At 38.4% G+C, this 15342-nt stretch overlaps 1 protein-coding gene across 2 annotated transcripts in view; it reads right to left on the reverse strand.

The window, feature by feature from the left end:
* The window catches only part of tbc1d22a (TBC1 domain family member 22A), a 136746-nt gene that overhangs the window by 48520 nt on the left and 72884 nt on the right, over positions 1 to 15342 (reverse strand). For both annotated transcript variants that reach the window (XM_023350401.1, XM_023350402.1), the window contains exon 11: positions 6347 to 6422. In XM_023350401.1, coding sequence (XP_023206169.1) covers positions 6347 to 6422 — 76 coding nt within the window. The remainder of the gene's footprint in view (positions 1 to 6346; positions 6423 to 15342) is intronic.

The following is a 15342-nucleotide window of genomic DNA, read 5'->3' on the forward strand; positions in this document are numbered from 1 at the left end:
AGTGGGGCCTTCGTTTTCTATTACATATATCTTGAAAATAACCCCCTTTGTGGCATTTTGCAGTGACGGGCCGTGAAAAAAGGCTCAAAAACTAAAAGTTTTGTCTTATTATCAAGCTGAAACCAAACAAAACACGCAGCAAGTCAAGTTAAAGAACTTGGAAAAAGCTCCAGACTGAAAAGACTACTGATAAGAAGTCTTTAAATCTCTTGAAATACATCAGAGAACACGTACAACTCAGTGTGGTGAGCAGAGGGTGATCTCTGAAGACTGTGTGGGAAGAGAAGGAAAAATTGTGTAACTGACCTCAGGTCAGGTTACAAGCCACTGAAGCAGACCTCACTGTGAAGCTTTGAAAAGCAAGGGCCTGATTTCAAAAGAAAACCTTCTGCTGAAGCTACAAATAGAATATACACAGATTAAAAGTCAGGTACATAACCCACAAGGCCAATACTATCATCTCCTAATGCTACAGAAAGGGTAATTATCTCTTTCAAATTCATACACATATGGAAGGGTTCCTTCTTTGCTACAGTCACTACAATCTCACAGCAGACCCAGGATCAGCGAGTATGCCACAGATGCACGCTTTCATCAGCATGGACAGATTCACCTTGGGGCAATTTGCATGTAGATGAACTTGTACTAATGCACTAGCATGCTGCAAATACAGAGATAAAAGAGATAAAGAGATCAGAGGAACGTTACATGCCGACAAAGTGGTTGTTGTCTTTTGAGGCGGTACATTCGCCGGCGTCAAGCAAGGCTAATGGGAGTTAGCATTGTTGAAATACTAACACTGTGAAATTTTAATTGCCAGGGATACTGGAGAAGGTCAATGCCTAGTAGCCAAACTAAACTTAAAGCACTTCTTTTCTTTGAACCCATAGTTTTTTGAGGTATCATTGCACCACTACATCTGATCATTGCTTCCTCTTCGCTTTAGATCTTACATTTGAAATTTGTGTGTGTCTCCACGCTCATCCGTCAGACTACCCCTCTGTGTAATTATCGTCTTGCGCTAATAACTCTAACTAGCATTAGCAGTGTAAAGGGTAAAGAGACATTTTTTTGAATGGCTCTTTTCCCTGAACTTCAGAACTTTGTTAGAGGCGTTCTCTGTTTTTTAATTTGTTTATATTGACTTGCTTATAATGGTCTGCTCATGACAACAGCTATTTTTCCTACACATTTTAAATTGTATTTATTTACTCTGCAGATAAATACAAGGGGTCAAAAGGTGTCGTATTTAATGGTACATTAGAGGTTTTTTGTTTCTGCCAAAGCAACTCAAATCTTTTACTTTCCTCTTTTATCATGTTTCTATATTACAACTAGCCCTAAAATGTTAATGCGCACACAACTTAGAGTAAAAGACTACATGGGCACTTAATATTTAAGAATTTTATATTTTATGAAAAATAAACATGTCTTTCTGCAAGAATATGTATGACTTTGTGAATGCATTTTTTACTAAATGAAGGTGATTCTACTTTCTTCTGTGAATTTCACTCATAAAAACAGGTTTCCCTAAATTAATATAAAAGTACACTAGGAATACAATGGCTTTATTTTCAAAAGTAATTTAAAAAAACTGTTTTATGTGCCACACATTTTCCTGTCATTCAAAAAAAAGGAAAAAACAATTTCTAGAAGAGGCATATGGAAAACCCAAAGCTGAGGGAACGCCAAACATTACAACGTTGATTGAAAACTGATTAAATAGTAGGAATAATTGTTTTCAATAAAGAATATGTTAGAGATTTTTTAATTTTTGTAAAAAAAAAATCCTGATATTTTTTGTTAAGGGTATCAGAATGTGATCATTTCATTCCAGTTAACTATCTTGCTTGCTGGCTATTTATTTACATATTTTTCGCTGTTCAAAATGTTTCTTTTTAGGTTTTCTGTGAGCATACGGTTTACAGACGGATGTTTTTCACAGATAAGGAAACTCCTTCATGTTCATGAAGCAGCACCTGTCCAAGGAAGGTGTGTAATAAGCATAAAAAGTAGCCTTCTTTCATTTGTACAAGATCTAGTAACATTAAGGTAATAAAATCAGAAAACACCTGAAGTTCTTCATTTCTGTCAGCTGTATCTCCTCTGTAATTGACCTATAAATGTCCTACAGTTTTATCCATTAAATATCACCAGCCAGAGCGGTAAATTAACACATCTCAAAGATAAATCAATTTGTTACTCATGGATCAGCAAGACTGAGAAAAAAGACGCTTGATTATGGGAGAATTCAATTGTCAGAACTGCAGACAAAACCCGAGTAAACAATAAAGAAAATACAGTGAATTTGGAATTTGTATTAGCTGTAAGAAATGTACGGCTCCAGCAAATCATCCTCCCGCTGTTAGAAGACAGAACCCCGCATTTTATCAAAAAAACAACAACAGCCTGGATAACCCCGCATCTGATAAGTGCTGATAGGTAATTTTGGAGCAGATGAGAGGCTATTGTTCCCAGAACAGATGCTATGTCGACAGCGGGGCGAAAAACAATCCTGTAACACAAGATAAGAGGTATCTGTGATCTCATTAGAGCTGGTAATGTCAAGCTAGCGGGGTATAAAATGTCTCTGCCGCAGCTATGATGACAGGGCACTTATGGAAGAAATACAGTGAATGTGTTGTCATTTTTTAATGTTGATCTCTGCAAAGATGGAAGGACGACCATTAACTAAACAATAAGGCTGGTTTTGTGTTAATAGCGTCAGCAGTGCTTAGTGTTTGGTCACATTTGGTCATATTAAGGTTAAAGGTTTAAAAATAAAATCGATTTTTTTCATTCCAGCTTTGATTTTAATCGATTTTTAATTGATTCTGGCTTTGTATTCTAAAAAGAAATAAAAAAGAATATTGAAAAGTGGCCTTTATTTCAATCATTCCTTCGATCAGTTGCACGGCCGAGACGTTTTGCTCAGTTATGAGAATGTTGTCATGATATAAGCAGAATAAGATTTAATTTTAATCTTAAAATTACAAGAAAATGTTGTTTAAGTTAGAAAAATGCTTCAATAGCGTTATTAATTTGATGAGAACAGTTCAGCATGTTTCTTCAAAATGGTGATTTGCACGATCAGTTCTTTATCTGTAAAACTTGTACGAAATACAACTTCACAATATAATCAATATTCCTCATTTAACTTCTTTTTACGTTTTATGTCGGAGTTCACATAAAATTACAACGTCACCCGACGAATATTATGGTACGACTTTATTCTTGAAATATTATGTCCTGTTACTTATATTATATTCTTGTTGTAGAGTCGGCCTGGATTCAAAGTACAAATAAATAGAAGCTAGAAAACGAGCTGGTCAAACAAGATGGCAACCTTGTGTGTGCCAACATCACTCTGAACTCAAAAAGTATACTGGTGCAAAAAATTAAATTAAATAAAATTTAAAAATTTAAAAAATTCCAGATTTTCCATAAAATCTTCAAGAACAAAAAAACGGATTAATCAATCTTCTGGGTTTCCTACATGGCCTTTGGCAGAGTGAAAGTCTTGCATCGTTCTTTAAACAGTGACGTCTTTCTTAAAATTTCCTAAAGTGAAAAATTAAATCACAGCACTGTAATTCCGACTATGATCAATAAAAAGTAGATAAATGATGCCCTTGTTATAACAATACAAAGAAAATATACTCAACTGCTTCTAAGTGACTGATATATACTAGAAGTTAATGACATTCTGGTATTTAAATCACAGAATTACTCATTGTGTTCATGCTTGCTCATCAAGGGAACAACTGGAGAGTAAAAAAATATATTATGTCATGTTTAACTGGAAAAATTCTCAGAAAAGAAATATACAAAGATAAATAAGCAGTAAAGCTCACAAACTCCCTGACTGACTCTCTAGAGGAAAACCTGCTCTGTTCTTGACGTCGACTCTGACTGATCTGATCATCCTGCTCCTGCAGGGGGGGTAGGGGGGGAGAATAATGGAAAAAAAAAAAATTCCAGGGTTCCTTTTGCAAAAAAAAAAAAAGAAGGAAAAAAAGTACCAACCTTTACCGACATTCACGCGCCATTTAAATGCAGCGGGTGAGTCGTGCTCGCCCTCTGGCTGATGGAGCGAGCGACGGCAGAGCGGGACGGCGCCTCAAGTTTGCCAAGAACGTGAGAACTCAGCAGAAGCTTGCTGTGATAAGAGCGTGTTTCGCACAATGCATCATGTACGCCCATGCATGCCTCATGAGTGTTAGGTTGACTAAGTTAGAAAGGGAAGCTTTTCTTTCCCCCCTGGGAGTAAAAGGAAAAAAAAAAAGATAAGACGGAGAGGAAAAGGGCAGCTTTGGTAATTAACACATAATTTTAACCATGTGTGGGGAAATGTCATTAAACTGTGGATGAGTCCACTCGGTTTGCATATATTATCTTCCTGAGCCCCCAGCCGGCCTCGTATTTCCCCCTGTACTGTATTCAAGAGCATGCACGCTTTTCCACGCAGCCGAGCGGAATGCTAAGCAGCCGGACGCCATATTAGAGACGTGTAATTAAAAAGAGCTTAAAGTTATACAACGTTCAAGCAAAAAAAAAAAAAAAAAAAAAAATCGTTTACATGCACAACAGATTTAAAAAACACACAGCATTAGTTAAACCACAATATTTTTTTGATAAAACAAAAAAGATAAATTTTTAAAAACATTCTTACACTGATATATGTGGAAATGGAAGGCGATATGACTGAATAGGTGTGCATTAACTCAGTTTCAGCATTCTGCCTGCTTCGCTTCACAACAAGCAATAATTATAGTGACTCTGCTCAAGCTGAAATAAGCTTCTGCTACTGAGGTATAATTTTCCTGTGTTTGTTCTTGGCAGTTGCTTATTTGGGCCATATATAGAAGACGGGTTAGAAAAGATCGAAATGATCTTGCGCAAAGGTATCAGTCAGGAGAGGGAGGGAAAACTGTGGGGAGAATGTGTGTCATGGTTCTTTGAAACTTAACACAGGCTACGGTGTATTTTGGGCCCAGCTACAATGATGGAACACCACATCAACAGTGAAACATGTAAAATATGGGGTTGTCACTATCAATTTTTATTTATTTATTTTATGTTTTGGGGTGGGGGTCAAGGTGGATAAGATTATGATAAAATTGCAAATACCCACAGCAAACTACGTCTCAGTTATGACTTAAGTCCAATAAAATAAATTAAAGAGGCACTTCAATCAAGCATTGTATTTTTTTTTTTTTTGGGGGGGGTGGGAGGGGGTAGGAGCATTTATGTGGATGGCTTAGTGAACTTGTTTATATTTTGACCCTGAAAAGGTTTTTTGTCTTTTTACCCACTGAATTCCTCTCATATTGTGGTTTTTATATAGATTTGTGATTAAACCTTTTTGTTACCTCAGGTGATAAAAAAAAAAAAAAAACAAAGAAAAAAAATTGGCATTTACTGGAGTATAAATCCACTACAAATTTAACAATGAAATACAGTATAGTCAAGACTTACAATCAAATTTACCTAAGTTAGTTTTTCAAAATTAAATTTTTTCTGTTCCTCTGATTCAGCTTCTCTATGTGACACGGTTATAATTATATTCAAGAAAACCAATTTAGTTGGAAACTACGTTAAAAAATAAAAGTGTAATTTCAATCGTGAATGTGAAATCGAACTCTGATGCGAACAAAAAAATTCACTCTCCTCTAAATATGTAGGCTTCTAATGGATGGCAAGGTGATTGGAGACCGCTCTAAAAGCAGGAAGTGGACTACAGCACAGGGCATTCTGGGTAAATACAACCAAGAAATTGCTTGTGGTCTTTTCCCCAAAAGACAATAAAAAAACCCACTAAAACTCTGGCACCAATCCATTTTTGTTCACATTTCGTAAAGACGGAAGTTGCGCTCAGTGTCTTCTTCAGAAGTTTTTATGTTGCTCCCCTTTGCGGTTCTTGGTGCAGCGCCACCACAGGCAAGGGAGTGGACAGGTTTTTCAAAGTTTGGGTTCATCTGACACAACGTAGTTTGAAAATGTAACAAATGTTGCAATTTTAGTCCCCAAATGGAACAAAGTTTGCCCGGATACCCAAAAGCAGTTTGTGATTTTCTTCGGATGACTTCAGAGTTAGAGATTAAGTTAAATTTAAGGAATACACAGCAAGATTTAGCTGATCTCAAGCCATTGAGGGCATTTATGTCTTTTCTGTAAAACACAGGAAAGAGGCGGGTGATAAAGCACCCAGGCAAAACAGAGGCATAAAGCAGCAAGTGGAAATCAAGTCAAAATGGATGCATTGTTAGCAAAAAGAACTTTATGGACGGGCGGAAAGAGGAAGGGAGGGCGGGATGGATGAAAGGAAGCAAAGCAGATGACTCACCATCAATCCTGCTGACCAGCTCCTCAAGGGCCTTGACTTTCCTCTGAATGCCTGGCTGAGCAAATGTATAGTTGTCCTGAGGAGAAGACAGAAATCAGACAGAGTCAACGTGGCGCCGTCTAGAACAGAGATATGACTTCACATAGCAGAGTTGTTTTATGTTCTTAGTGTTTAAGCCGTCTGCAAACTCTCCTGAGCGACCTCCATCTTCACTGAAAAAACGATGATCAAGAACCAGGTGGGAAACAAGATTGGGTTAAATGGATAAGAACAACAACAGCAAAAGCAAAACAAAACAAAAACTGTTTTTATTATATTATGAAATCACGTGTTTGGAATTTTGTCCGACCCGCTGTAAAAAAAACAACAAACAAACCTGCTGTTAGGAAAAAAGCAAACACGATTCGTTTTCAGAGTGATGTTCTGCAGCCACTGGGCCCGAGGGGTCAGCGTTTCGCGGCGCACAACAAAAACAAGTGCAGAATTTCACAATTTTCACTTTGACAACACATTCTCGCCAGAATTCAGAGGCTATTACAGATATCAGACATGCTTTAAGGAGGCAATTTCTTCCGAGGCATCTTCTGAAACGGCAAATAAAGAATAAAGGCCAGTTAACTGAAATTGGCACGGCAACAGAAAAGAAAAAAAACAATCAATCTGGCCTTCGATGATTATGAAGCTATGAGAAAGCAGGAGAAATTGTGTTTTTGTTTCGAGCAGCGGGGAGGCTCATTCCCGATCCACTTAGATCCCATCCAGCAGTCCGCCCCGAGGACCTACTTATGTCCAAAGAGAACTTGAGCGATTTATGGTGGTAGTTTAGATTTTGCTGCTCGTCACATAAAAAAAGGGAGAGAAAAGATACACACTCTTAAATGTGTAAACTCCATTTTGACACTTCTCTTTCTTTTAAAAAGAAAAAAATATATATGGGGGTAATAAGCCAGATCATAATCACAGGAGTCCGCAGAGTCAGACGGTCGAGCTTGCAGAATACAATCCGTGCGGGATCAGCGCGTAGGCATTTAAGTGTGTGAGTGTGCGCCCGAACACACGGACGCGGCGAGGATTACGTTTCCTTGAGGGGTCATTTCGGTGTGGCTGGAGAACAGCTGATGAGGCAAACGACCCCACAGATGGAGAATGGAGAGAGAGAGGTGGAGAGGGGAGACGAAGAGTAGGAGGAGGAAGACCATTTCAGCAGGAGTCATTTGCCAAAAATATAAAGGAAAAAAACCTGCATCTCTAGCCGTTTTTCAGGCCTACAAGATGCTAACAGATACTACATATTAGGTTGTGTTCTGGTTACACAGATAAGAACCTCGTTAGATGACATCCGCTTGCCAAATAAGGCAGGTATCTCAGAATCAGGAAGTAACAAGGGTGATTTCAGTGATGATGCCGTTAGCAAAACGTTGCTTTGTTTAAGGAGAAACTATTTAAATAGGTTGCGATCAATCCAAACCACTCCATCCAGCAAGATGGAGTTGTTAAATTCACCTTTAAGTGAATGTGAATTTAACAACTTCAACAGTCCCTGTGATTTAGAGCAAAATTGTTGCAATTGGAAACTGGAGCAACTGGAGTAAAAACAGGCTACAGTAGCAAGCAGCCCAACTAATTAAGCAGCTAATGTCAGTAAAATAAAATGTTTTATGATTATAATAATATAAAAAGTACAAAAATGAAGACTAAATACTAAATTGAGGGACTTTTTTTGCTATAATCTACGTATCAAGACCAAAATATTTAAAGTATTAAGCATGTTAATTATTTTTTTATTTTTTTCATACATACAACAGTCCAAAATTAGAATCTATTTTTTGCGATCAATTATTTTTATTTTATAGTAGTTGTTTTACATGCACAAAAATATGGACAATACAACATAATTACTATAGGTGGAATAAGACATGGAAACAGAGAAAATTGTGCCCAAAGTTGGAATATTTATGTTTCCAGTACACCCGTAAATCTGACGCACAAACATCCACAAACAGCAATTGACGAAAGAGCTACTATTATTGGTTCCTTTTTGCTTCAAAATATTATTTTAGCCACAGAATTATTTTTCTTTTCTTCTTTTAACCCCTTAAGTGTTAGGATGTCTCCAGTGTTCTCATGCATCTGTTGACTTGCATGTAAGTGTTTTGAGGGTGACAGATAAAGAGTTTTAAAAAAAAGTAACTAGTTGTTTGGGGGCGGGGGGTTTTTGTTTTTAATTACATTACCACATTCAGAGAAAGTCAGTTAAATAAAGGAAAGCATTTCTCTTCGTAAAATCTCTGGTTTGTTTCTGAGCTCTCTTCTCACGTGTGTGATGTGGGTTTTCATGCCTTCACATCTATTCCAAAGCAGGGCTGCTCATCTTGAACCGCAGAAAGGCGAGTAGCCATGACAACAGCAACTTCGGCTCTCACATTTACAATTAACCTGGAGCTGCTTTAATTGATCTTTTTCTTAAAATTCTCACAAAACAATAGTCTCACTCCGCATTTAACCACTAGCTTGATTTCTTGATTTGCCGTTTTTCCCGCCTCATCATCTTTCCATAATCCCGCCTGGAAGTGATTGACTTTCACTATTCCTCGCTTTCCACCATCTGAAATACCTTTTAACTTCACTTTGTTTCTTGTTCATTTACTTTTGTTCGCCAGCCTCCATATTCTGCCCCTGAGCCTCCTTGCCTTTCTCTTTTTCCTAACACTCCACAGTAATGCAGTTAGGAGCTAAGCAAGTGAGAGGGCCAGAGCAAGTAATTACATTTGCATTATTGAAGCTGCTGCCTTTAATCAACTGCCTTTCTCTGCCTCTTACCACCCCTTCCTCTTCCTGCAGGCTTTTTCTCCCACCGCCTCTTGAACCGGGCCTGATACGCCTCCTTCGTGCATCAATGTAATAACACGGGAGAGCGCGAAGGCAGAATAGGGCTTTGACATTGAGCCGTCTCTAAACAAGTGAATAAGGCACGACTATTTGGCTTTTAAAAAAAAGTGCCTAAACTCCTAAATCGTCAAAACTAAACTCTTTTGTTCATTTGGAGACATTTGGCAATTCTTATGTTCCCAAAACGTTCCACTGCTATTGCTGCCTTCAAGGGACAGTTCAGATTTTTGAAATAGGCTTGTGTGAATTTATCATTAAGTTGTATTACTTGTGCTGGAAAGATGTCATATTGCAGTGAGATTTGTGGGAAAGTGAAGAAGAAAATGAAAACAGTCAGATGAGTGTGCTTAAAGGTCATTTTATTCAAGTCAAACTGAAACTTTTTGTATCTATGGGACACAAAGGGCACCAGCAGATATTAAACATCTGGATTCTCACAAGAGAGCATTAAGTTTGCTATTTTATCAATGTTCACATTACTACAAGAAATTTTACTTCCTAAAAACTCCAACATATTAGGGCGTACTTCACTCCACTTGATGCAGACGTAAATCGGACTCTAAAGCACAAAGGTTAATGTTTGCGACCGCACACGCAGTGCCGCACGTTAAACAGCTTGGCAGGGAACAATGTTCACATCACGCTATTTAGTATGCGTCATCATGAGGAAGAAATCTGGTGACGATTTTTTTATAAGTGTCTGACGAAAGAGATTGGAAAACATAGAAAATTGCACGATCCATCAATGAAGGAATACATGGACTTTCAGGTACTTAAAAAAACGTGGGAGAGAAAGTTTAGATCTTGGGTAAGGATGAGGCACTGTGTCAAGACAAGTGGAAATACCGGAAACGTGTATGAATGACCATGAAATGCCAAACATCTGTGAACAATACGCACAGTATGCTTCAGAATGTGGCCAACAGCTTTAGGACTTCACCTTATCAGCTCACCTTCAGCCTAGAGGGATCATTTTCCTACAACTTCAAGACCTGGAAGAGCATCGGAATGGACCACCTTCAATGTCTCGGATGACAGAAAAATCCCTCCAGCGCCTGTTTGAATATATTTTATATCTTTAAATAAAAACCAAACCGTTCCTCTTAAATCTGTGCCGAATCAGGCCCCTTTCTCAAAACTTGCTTTGAGAAATCTGAATATATTTCACATCTTTTAAGGCCTGAAATTGAAATGATTAAACTTTAACCTAGCAGAAATATAAAGCCTATCCGTTTTCCTCCTTATTTCTCCAGCTTTGCCATCTTTAAACTGACTGATCGTCATTCACGATTTTTTGCCAAGTAGAAACAGCCTGCTGCTGGCACAAACTTTAAGTGCTTTTAAATTTGACTCCTCATTTACCCAGACAAAAACCTTAAATAGTGACATTAAACTTGATTCTTTCAAGCTGAGAGGGTAAAACAAATGTTTCTCTACTTGCACCAGGCATCCTGATGGCCCTTGTGTCAGGCCCATCTGTGCCTCCCTCCCCACGGTGAGAGACGATGTGGTTCAGCCCATTCTCACCCCAAAGCACCACTCTCCCCTAACTCCCTACAGATGGATTAGTGTCTTCCTTCCTATTTAGAAAAGAGACTGATGAAAATCTCAATTCCAGCTTGAGCTGTCAAAGTTGTCACAACTGAACAGAAAAATCTTCAGTAAGGAATATTGTATCGTCAACAGGGTCAAGCTCTGTTGGTACACATGGGAAACAAAGGCTAGGCTTGACTGGTCGGACCCAACAGACAAGCTACTGAAGCTCAAATTGCTGAAGGAGAATATGTGGGTTCTGACAGAAAGTTGTTGCTTCAGCACCAGAAATGGACTGCAAAGCAAAAGAAGAAGGTTGAAGGTCCTGAACTGTGGAACTGGACACTGTGCTGACAATCCATAGGAGGAAGTACTTTGGGCAACAATTTGTTGTAAAACCATGGATTCTGCCACCCATGTAAAAGTTAACTTTGAAAAGTACCACCTACTTAAGTACAGAACCTCTCATGGGAACTGTCTTATCTAACGGTTATGACCTATTTTGCCACAAAGCAAAAACGGTTCAAGAATACTTTTAAGTTTCACCCAAAATGTTTGAGATGCTCCAAATACACCAGACCTCAATCCAACAGAGCATCTGTGGGATATAACAGACAAAGACGTCAGATCAGAGGAGTCACTACTGATCAAACATGCAGGGCTGAAAGAATCTGCTGCTAGCAACTCGGGGCCAGATACCATTGCAAACCTTTAGAAGTCTAGTGGAGAGTATGACTCAACGGGTCAGAGCAGTTTTGGCATTTAATGTAAGACTAGCACACTATTAGCAGGCGGTCATAATGCCAATTCTTCTTTGTGTCTCAACAGAGTCCAATGAACACACTGATCTGCTCACCTTTTATATGTAGACCTGCCATATTTCCTTCTTCTTTGTAGCCCTCTCCGTTTTCAAGTTCAACTTAAAGAATCCTGACAAAAAAATTTGATTGATGCATTTTCTCTTGTCTATATAGCTGACTACTGCCCACTGATATATTGCTGCAATGAGAATAAAATACCTTTTTCATATTGTCATATTTTTACCATTCACCATTACTTTGCAATTTCCTTTTTTCTCAGATTTCCTCTAGATTTTATGTCCTGCCTACCTGTCTGTTACTCTTTCTTGCTTTCTCCTTTTTTGTCATGTTTTTTCATTTGCCTCCACTTTTACTCCCCATCTTCTTGTTCTCACTTCCTCTCCTTGTCATCTCCAACAAGTCCGATCTTTGATCAGCTGAGGCAACACAAGGAAATCGACACCAGCTCGTTTATTATTCATACATTTTCCCCTCTTCTCCCGCCATCTGTCCGTCAATTCACAAAAAGCGTAAGCGAAACTGCTTTGTGGACACGCGTCACATAAACAAGAACGCCTGTGTCTCTTTCAGAACAAGGTGTCAACAGCTTCCCGTTCTCTCCTCCTTTGTTCGTTCCCTTTTTTCATCCTCTCCTCTCTCCCAGTCAGCTGAATCAATAGCCGCTCTTCACCTCTAAGTCTATTCTATTAGGGACAACAATGGCGCCACATTGGACTGAGATTGCCTCCTTTTGTGGCACCGGATGTCTATCAGCAAGTTGGACAGAACCAACACAACAGAGCCGGAGGAGGGAAGTATACGTGTTTGAGAGAGGAAAAAGTGTGATAAGTCAAGGGAAGAACGGAAAAAGAAAGAGATGACAGGTCACGATAAAGACTAGACAATAATGACACGGCCGACTGAAGGACAGGGCAATCATCTGTCATTCACTACTACTGTAGGTGCTGGAGAGCAGAACAAGGATGCAGAGTGATTACATGAGCGGGTTTGGATGTACAGACAAAGATGAAGTTAATTACACATGCAGAGGTGTAGCAAACTCTAAACATTTTGATCTTAGTCAAATTTATCTTTATTTCCTCTCTGGTATTACATTGGACATGAAACGGATTCTTTCCTTAGTCACTCCTCAAAACGTAAAAGACAAGAGAACTTGCCACTCAAGTAAAGTCCAGAAATAGCTACTTTAAAACTCACCGAAATTTGCCAATATTCAAACTGCAGGAAATTATGCAAATTTTTCAATAGCTTGAACTACCCCAACAGCTGGTGGAAGCAGTTTTAGCTGCTTTCTTCAGCTAAAACAATCAGTAACAATGCCAAAAAACAAAACACTTTTTCTTTAAAAACAATAGAAATTTAAATTTCAAACAAGCAAGGTTGTGTATTTTGTACAACCTTGTATTTTGGCAAGGTTGTGCCAAAATACATCAATCAATGGCTAATCTTGATGGTAATATCAGTCAGAAAAAATACACCACAGTAGTTTATTATTCGCAAATATTTCTGTGTAACATAAAGCCACATTATTACGGGAAACCTGTTGTGGGATTTTTTTCTTAGTAAATACTGTATTTAAAATATTCAAAAGAAAACGCAGATTGGGAAGCTAAGAATACCTAGGCACTAAACTACTTGATATGCTATTGGCTGGCATTTGCAGAGCAGCCAATCCAAGAGCGCCATAAATTTTCCTTAGCATTGATTGGCTGTGTTAGACTGTAGATATTAGCGTCTGCAGTCGCGCTAAGACGGTTTCCAGTGTGTATATTAATGCACATTAAGGTGTATCTGGTGTTAAAACTACTAAAATAGGAAGTTATAACAATTTTTAGAGGGGGTCTCAACTATTTGCGGATTGTGATTATCTAAAGAGGCTAGAACAAACTAAAATGGACTTCAGCTAGTTTAAGTTTATTTTTTTTAATTGATGTGTCTCATTGGCAGACCAACAAGATTACTCATTGGGCTGAAGTCAAAGCAGTAAAAAGAATACTGCTTTGGGTGTTACTATGCGAGTGTTACTTTGGATGCTCAGCTTACACAAAACTAAAGTGCCAACGGCAAGCACACAGGGTTAAGCATTAGCTTAGCAATTTAAGCTAGCCATGCCACCTTGGAGATTGTAATACATACATGTGTATTACTTGGCTTGAAGGTGCTTCATTGTGTTTGATAAAGATGAAACCATTACCAGTTTTAAAGGTCACAATGCTAATGTATCACCAGCAACCACAAAGGGTTAGCGATAGCTTAATAATTTAAGCTAGCCATGCCACCTTGTTTATTGATTATTATCATCAAGTTGATTGTTATATTTGTGTATTTCTTGACTTGATGCTCCTCAATACTGCTAGGCAAAAATAAAGCCATTACCAGTTTTAAAGGTGACGTTGGTACAATTTTCAACTGTTAATGTACCAGTTTTAATAAGAAAATTGTGAAAGACACTCAAACAAAAGCAAAAGAGCACTGGCGATTCCTCAGTTTTCAAAGAACACTTTCAGTACACATTTGAACATCTTCTGTTATCCAGGTATTACAGCTATGCTTTTCAATTATGAGAAAGTTGTACTTGCTAAGGTAGCCCAATCTAAAGTGTTTGACCAAGAAAATTTGCTCAGCCTCGCAGGACAAACTAGGACTCTCTAATTATGTAAACTGTGCTTCTAATATATTGGATATTAAAAAAAAAATCAGGTCACTGCTTTACTGCTGAGAATAGACAGTAACTTGGTGCCTTAACTGAATCAAAATGCATGACCCGTCTTCTACAGCCTTTGCATCATTAAAGCAGAAGAAGCCTGAGCAAGACGTTTTAAACTTAAGAGGGAACCTAACGTGTTTTTTTTAGCCTCACTTGATTCTCATCACATCCTTCAAGCAGCTGTTGCCACTTCCATCTCGGATGACCTCTAGTTTAGCAGGTGAGCAAACATGCTGCAGATTGTGAAAGATGAGGGGGGTGAAGAAGGTAAAACTGTGAGCTAAATTTTTATCAGAAGGAAATCTAAGGGGTCCAATTAACTACTTTCTCATCATTCAAAATACAAAGATAAAGAAGACAAACGTACACAAACAGAGGCAAGCATACACATCAGACGGCTGATCGGTTGGTTCGTCTGTCTGTGTAGGTTAGCGTTTGGGAGGGGCGGATGAGTGACAGACCAAGGTGATGCTGCGGTACCCTTGGGAATACAAGAACAAGACATGGCGTCTGGTTTGGTTCGGCTACCGTCTGCTAGATGTTGTCCCTCAGACCCCGGTTTCACTCCAGGGAAGCTCCATCTCTAGCCGCCACCCCAGGAACAGATGGTCACCTTGACAATGAGTGAGCATACTCAGAGTGGCTTGCGGTCCGAAACGAAAGTGATAAATGTTGTGCATAATGTCAGATTTGTGTATTTTGTATGTATTGAAGCATTTAGAATGGCTACAGACTGTCAATCAAAGTTAACTGAAGCAAGCATTTGAAAGATGGGAGATCAGGATCATATCATGCATGGACTTCAGAACATTTTTGGAAAGGAAGGAAAAACCTGAACATAAATTTTTAGGGCAAATCTAAAAAAAAAAAATTAAGAAAAAATAATATTAATTTCAATTGGGTAGAACAGACCTGCCAATGTACTTAATGTTTTATTTCATATCAAGGAAAATATAGGACAACTTTAAATTGTGTATCTTCAATCTGGAGGACATTGACGAAGTAACGTCTATTTTCATAATCAGGAGAAGAACAGAGATCAGGTG

The sequence above is a fragment of the Xiphophorus maculatus genome, chromosome 17 (assembly GCF_002775205.1).
Source record: "Xiphophorus maculatus strain JP 163 A chromosome 17, X_maculatus-5.0-male, whole genome shotgun sequence".
NCBI lineage: Eukaryota > Metazoa > Chordata > Actinopteri > Cyprinodontiformes > Poeciliidae > Xiphophorus > Xiphophorus maculatus.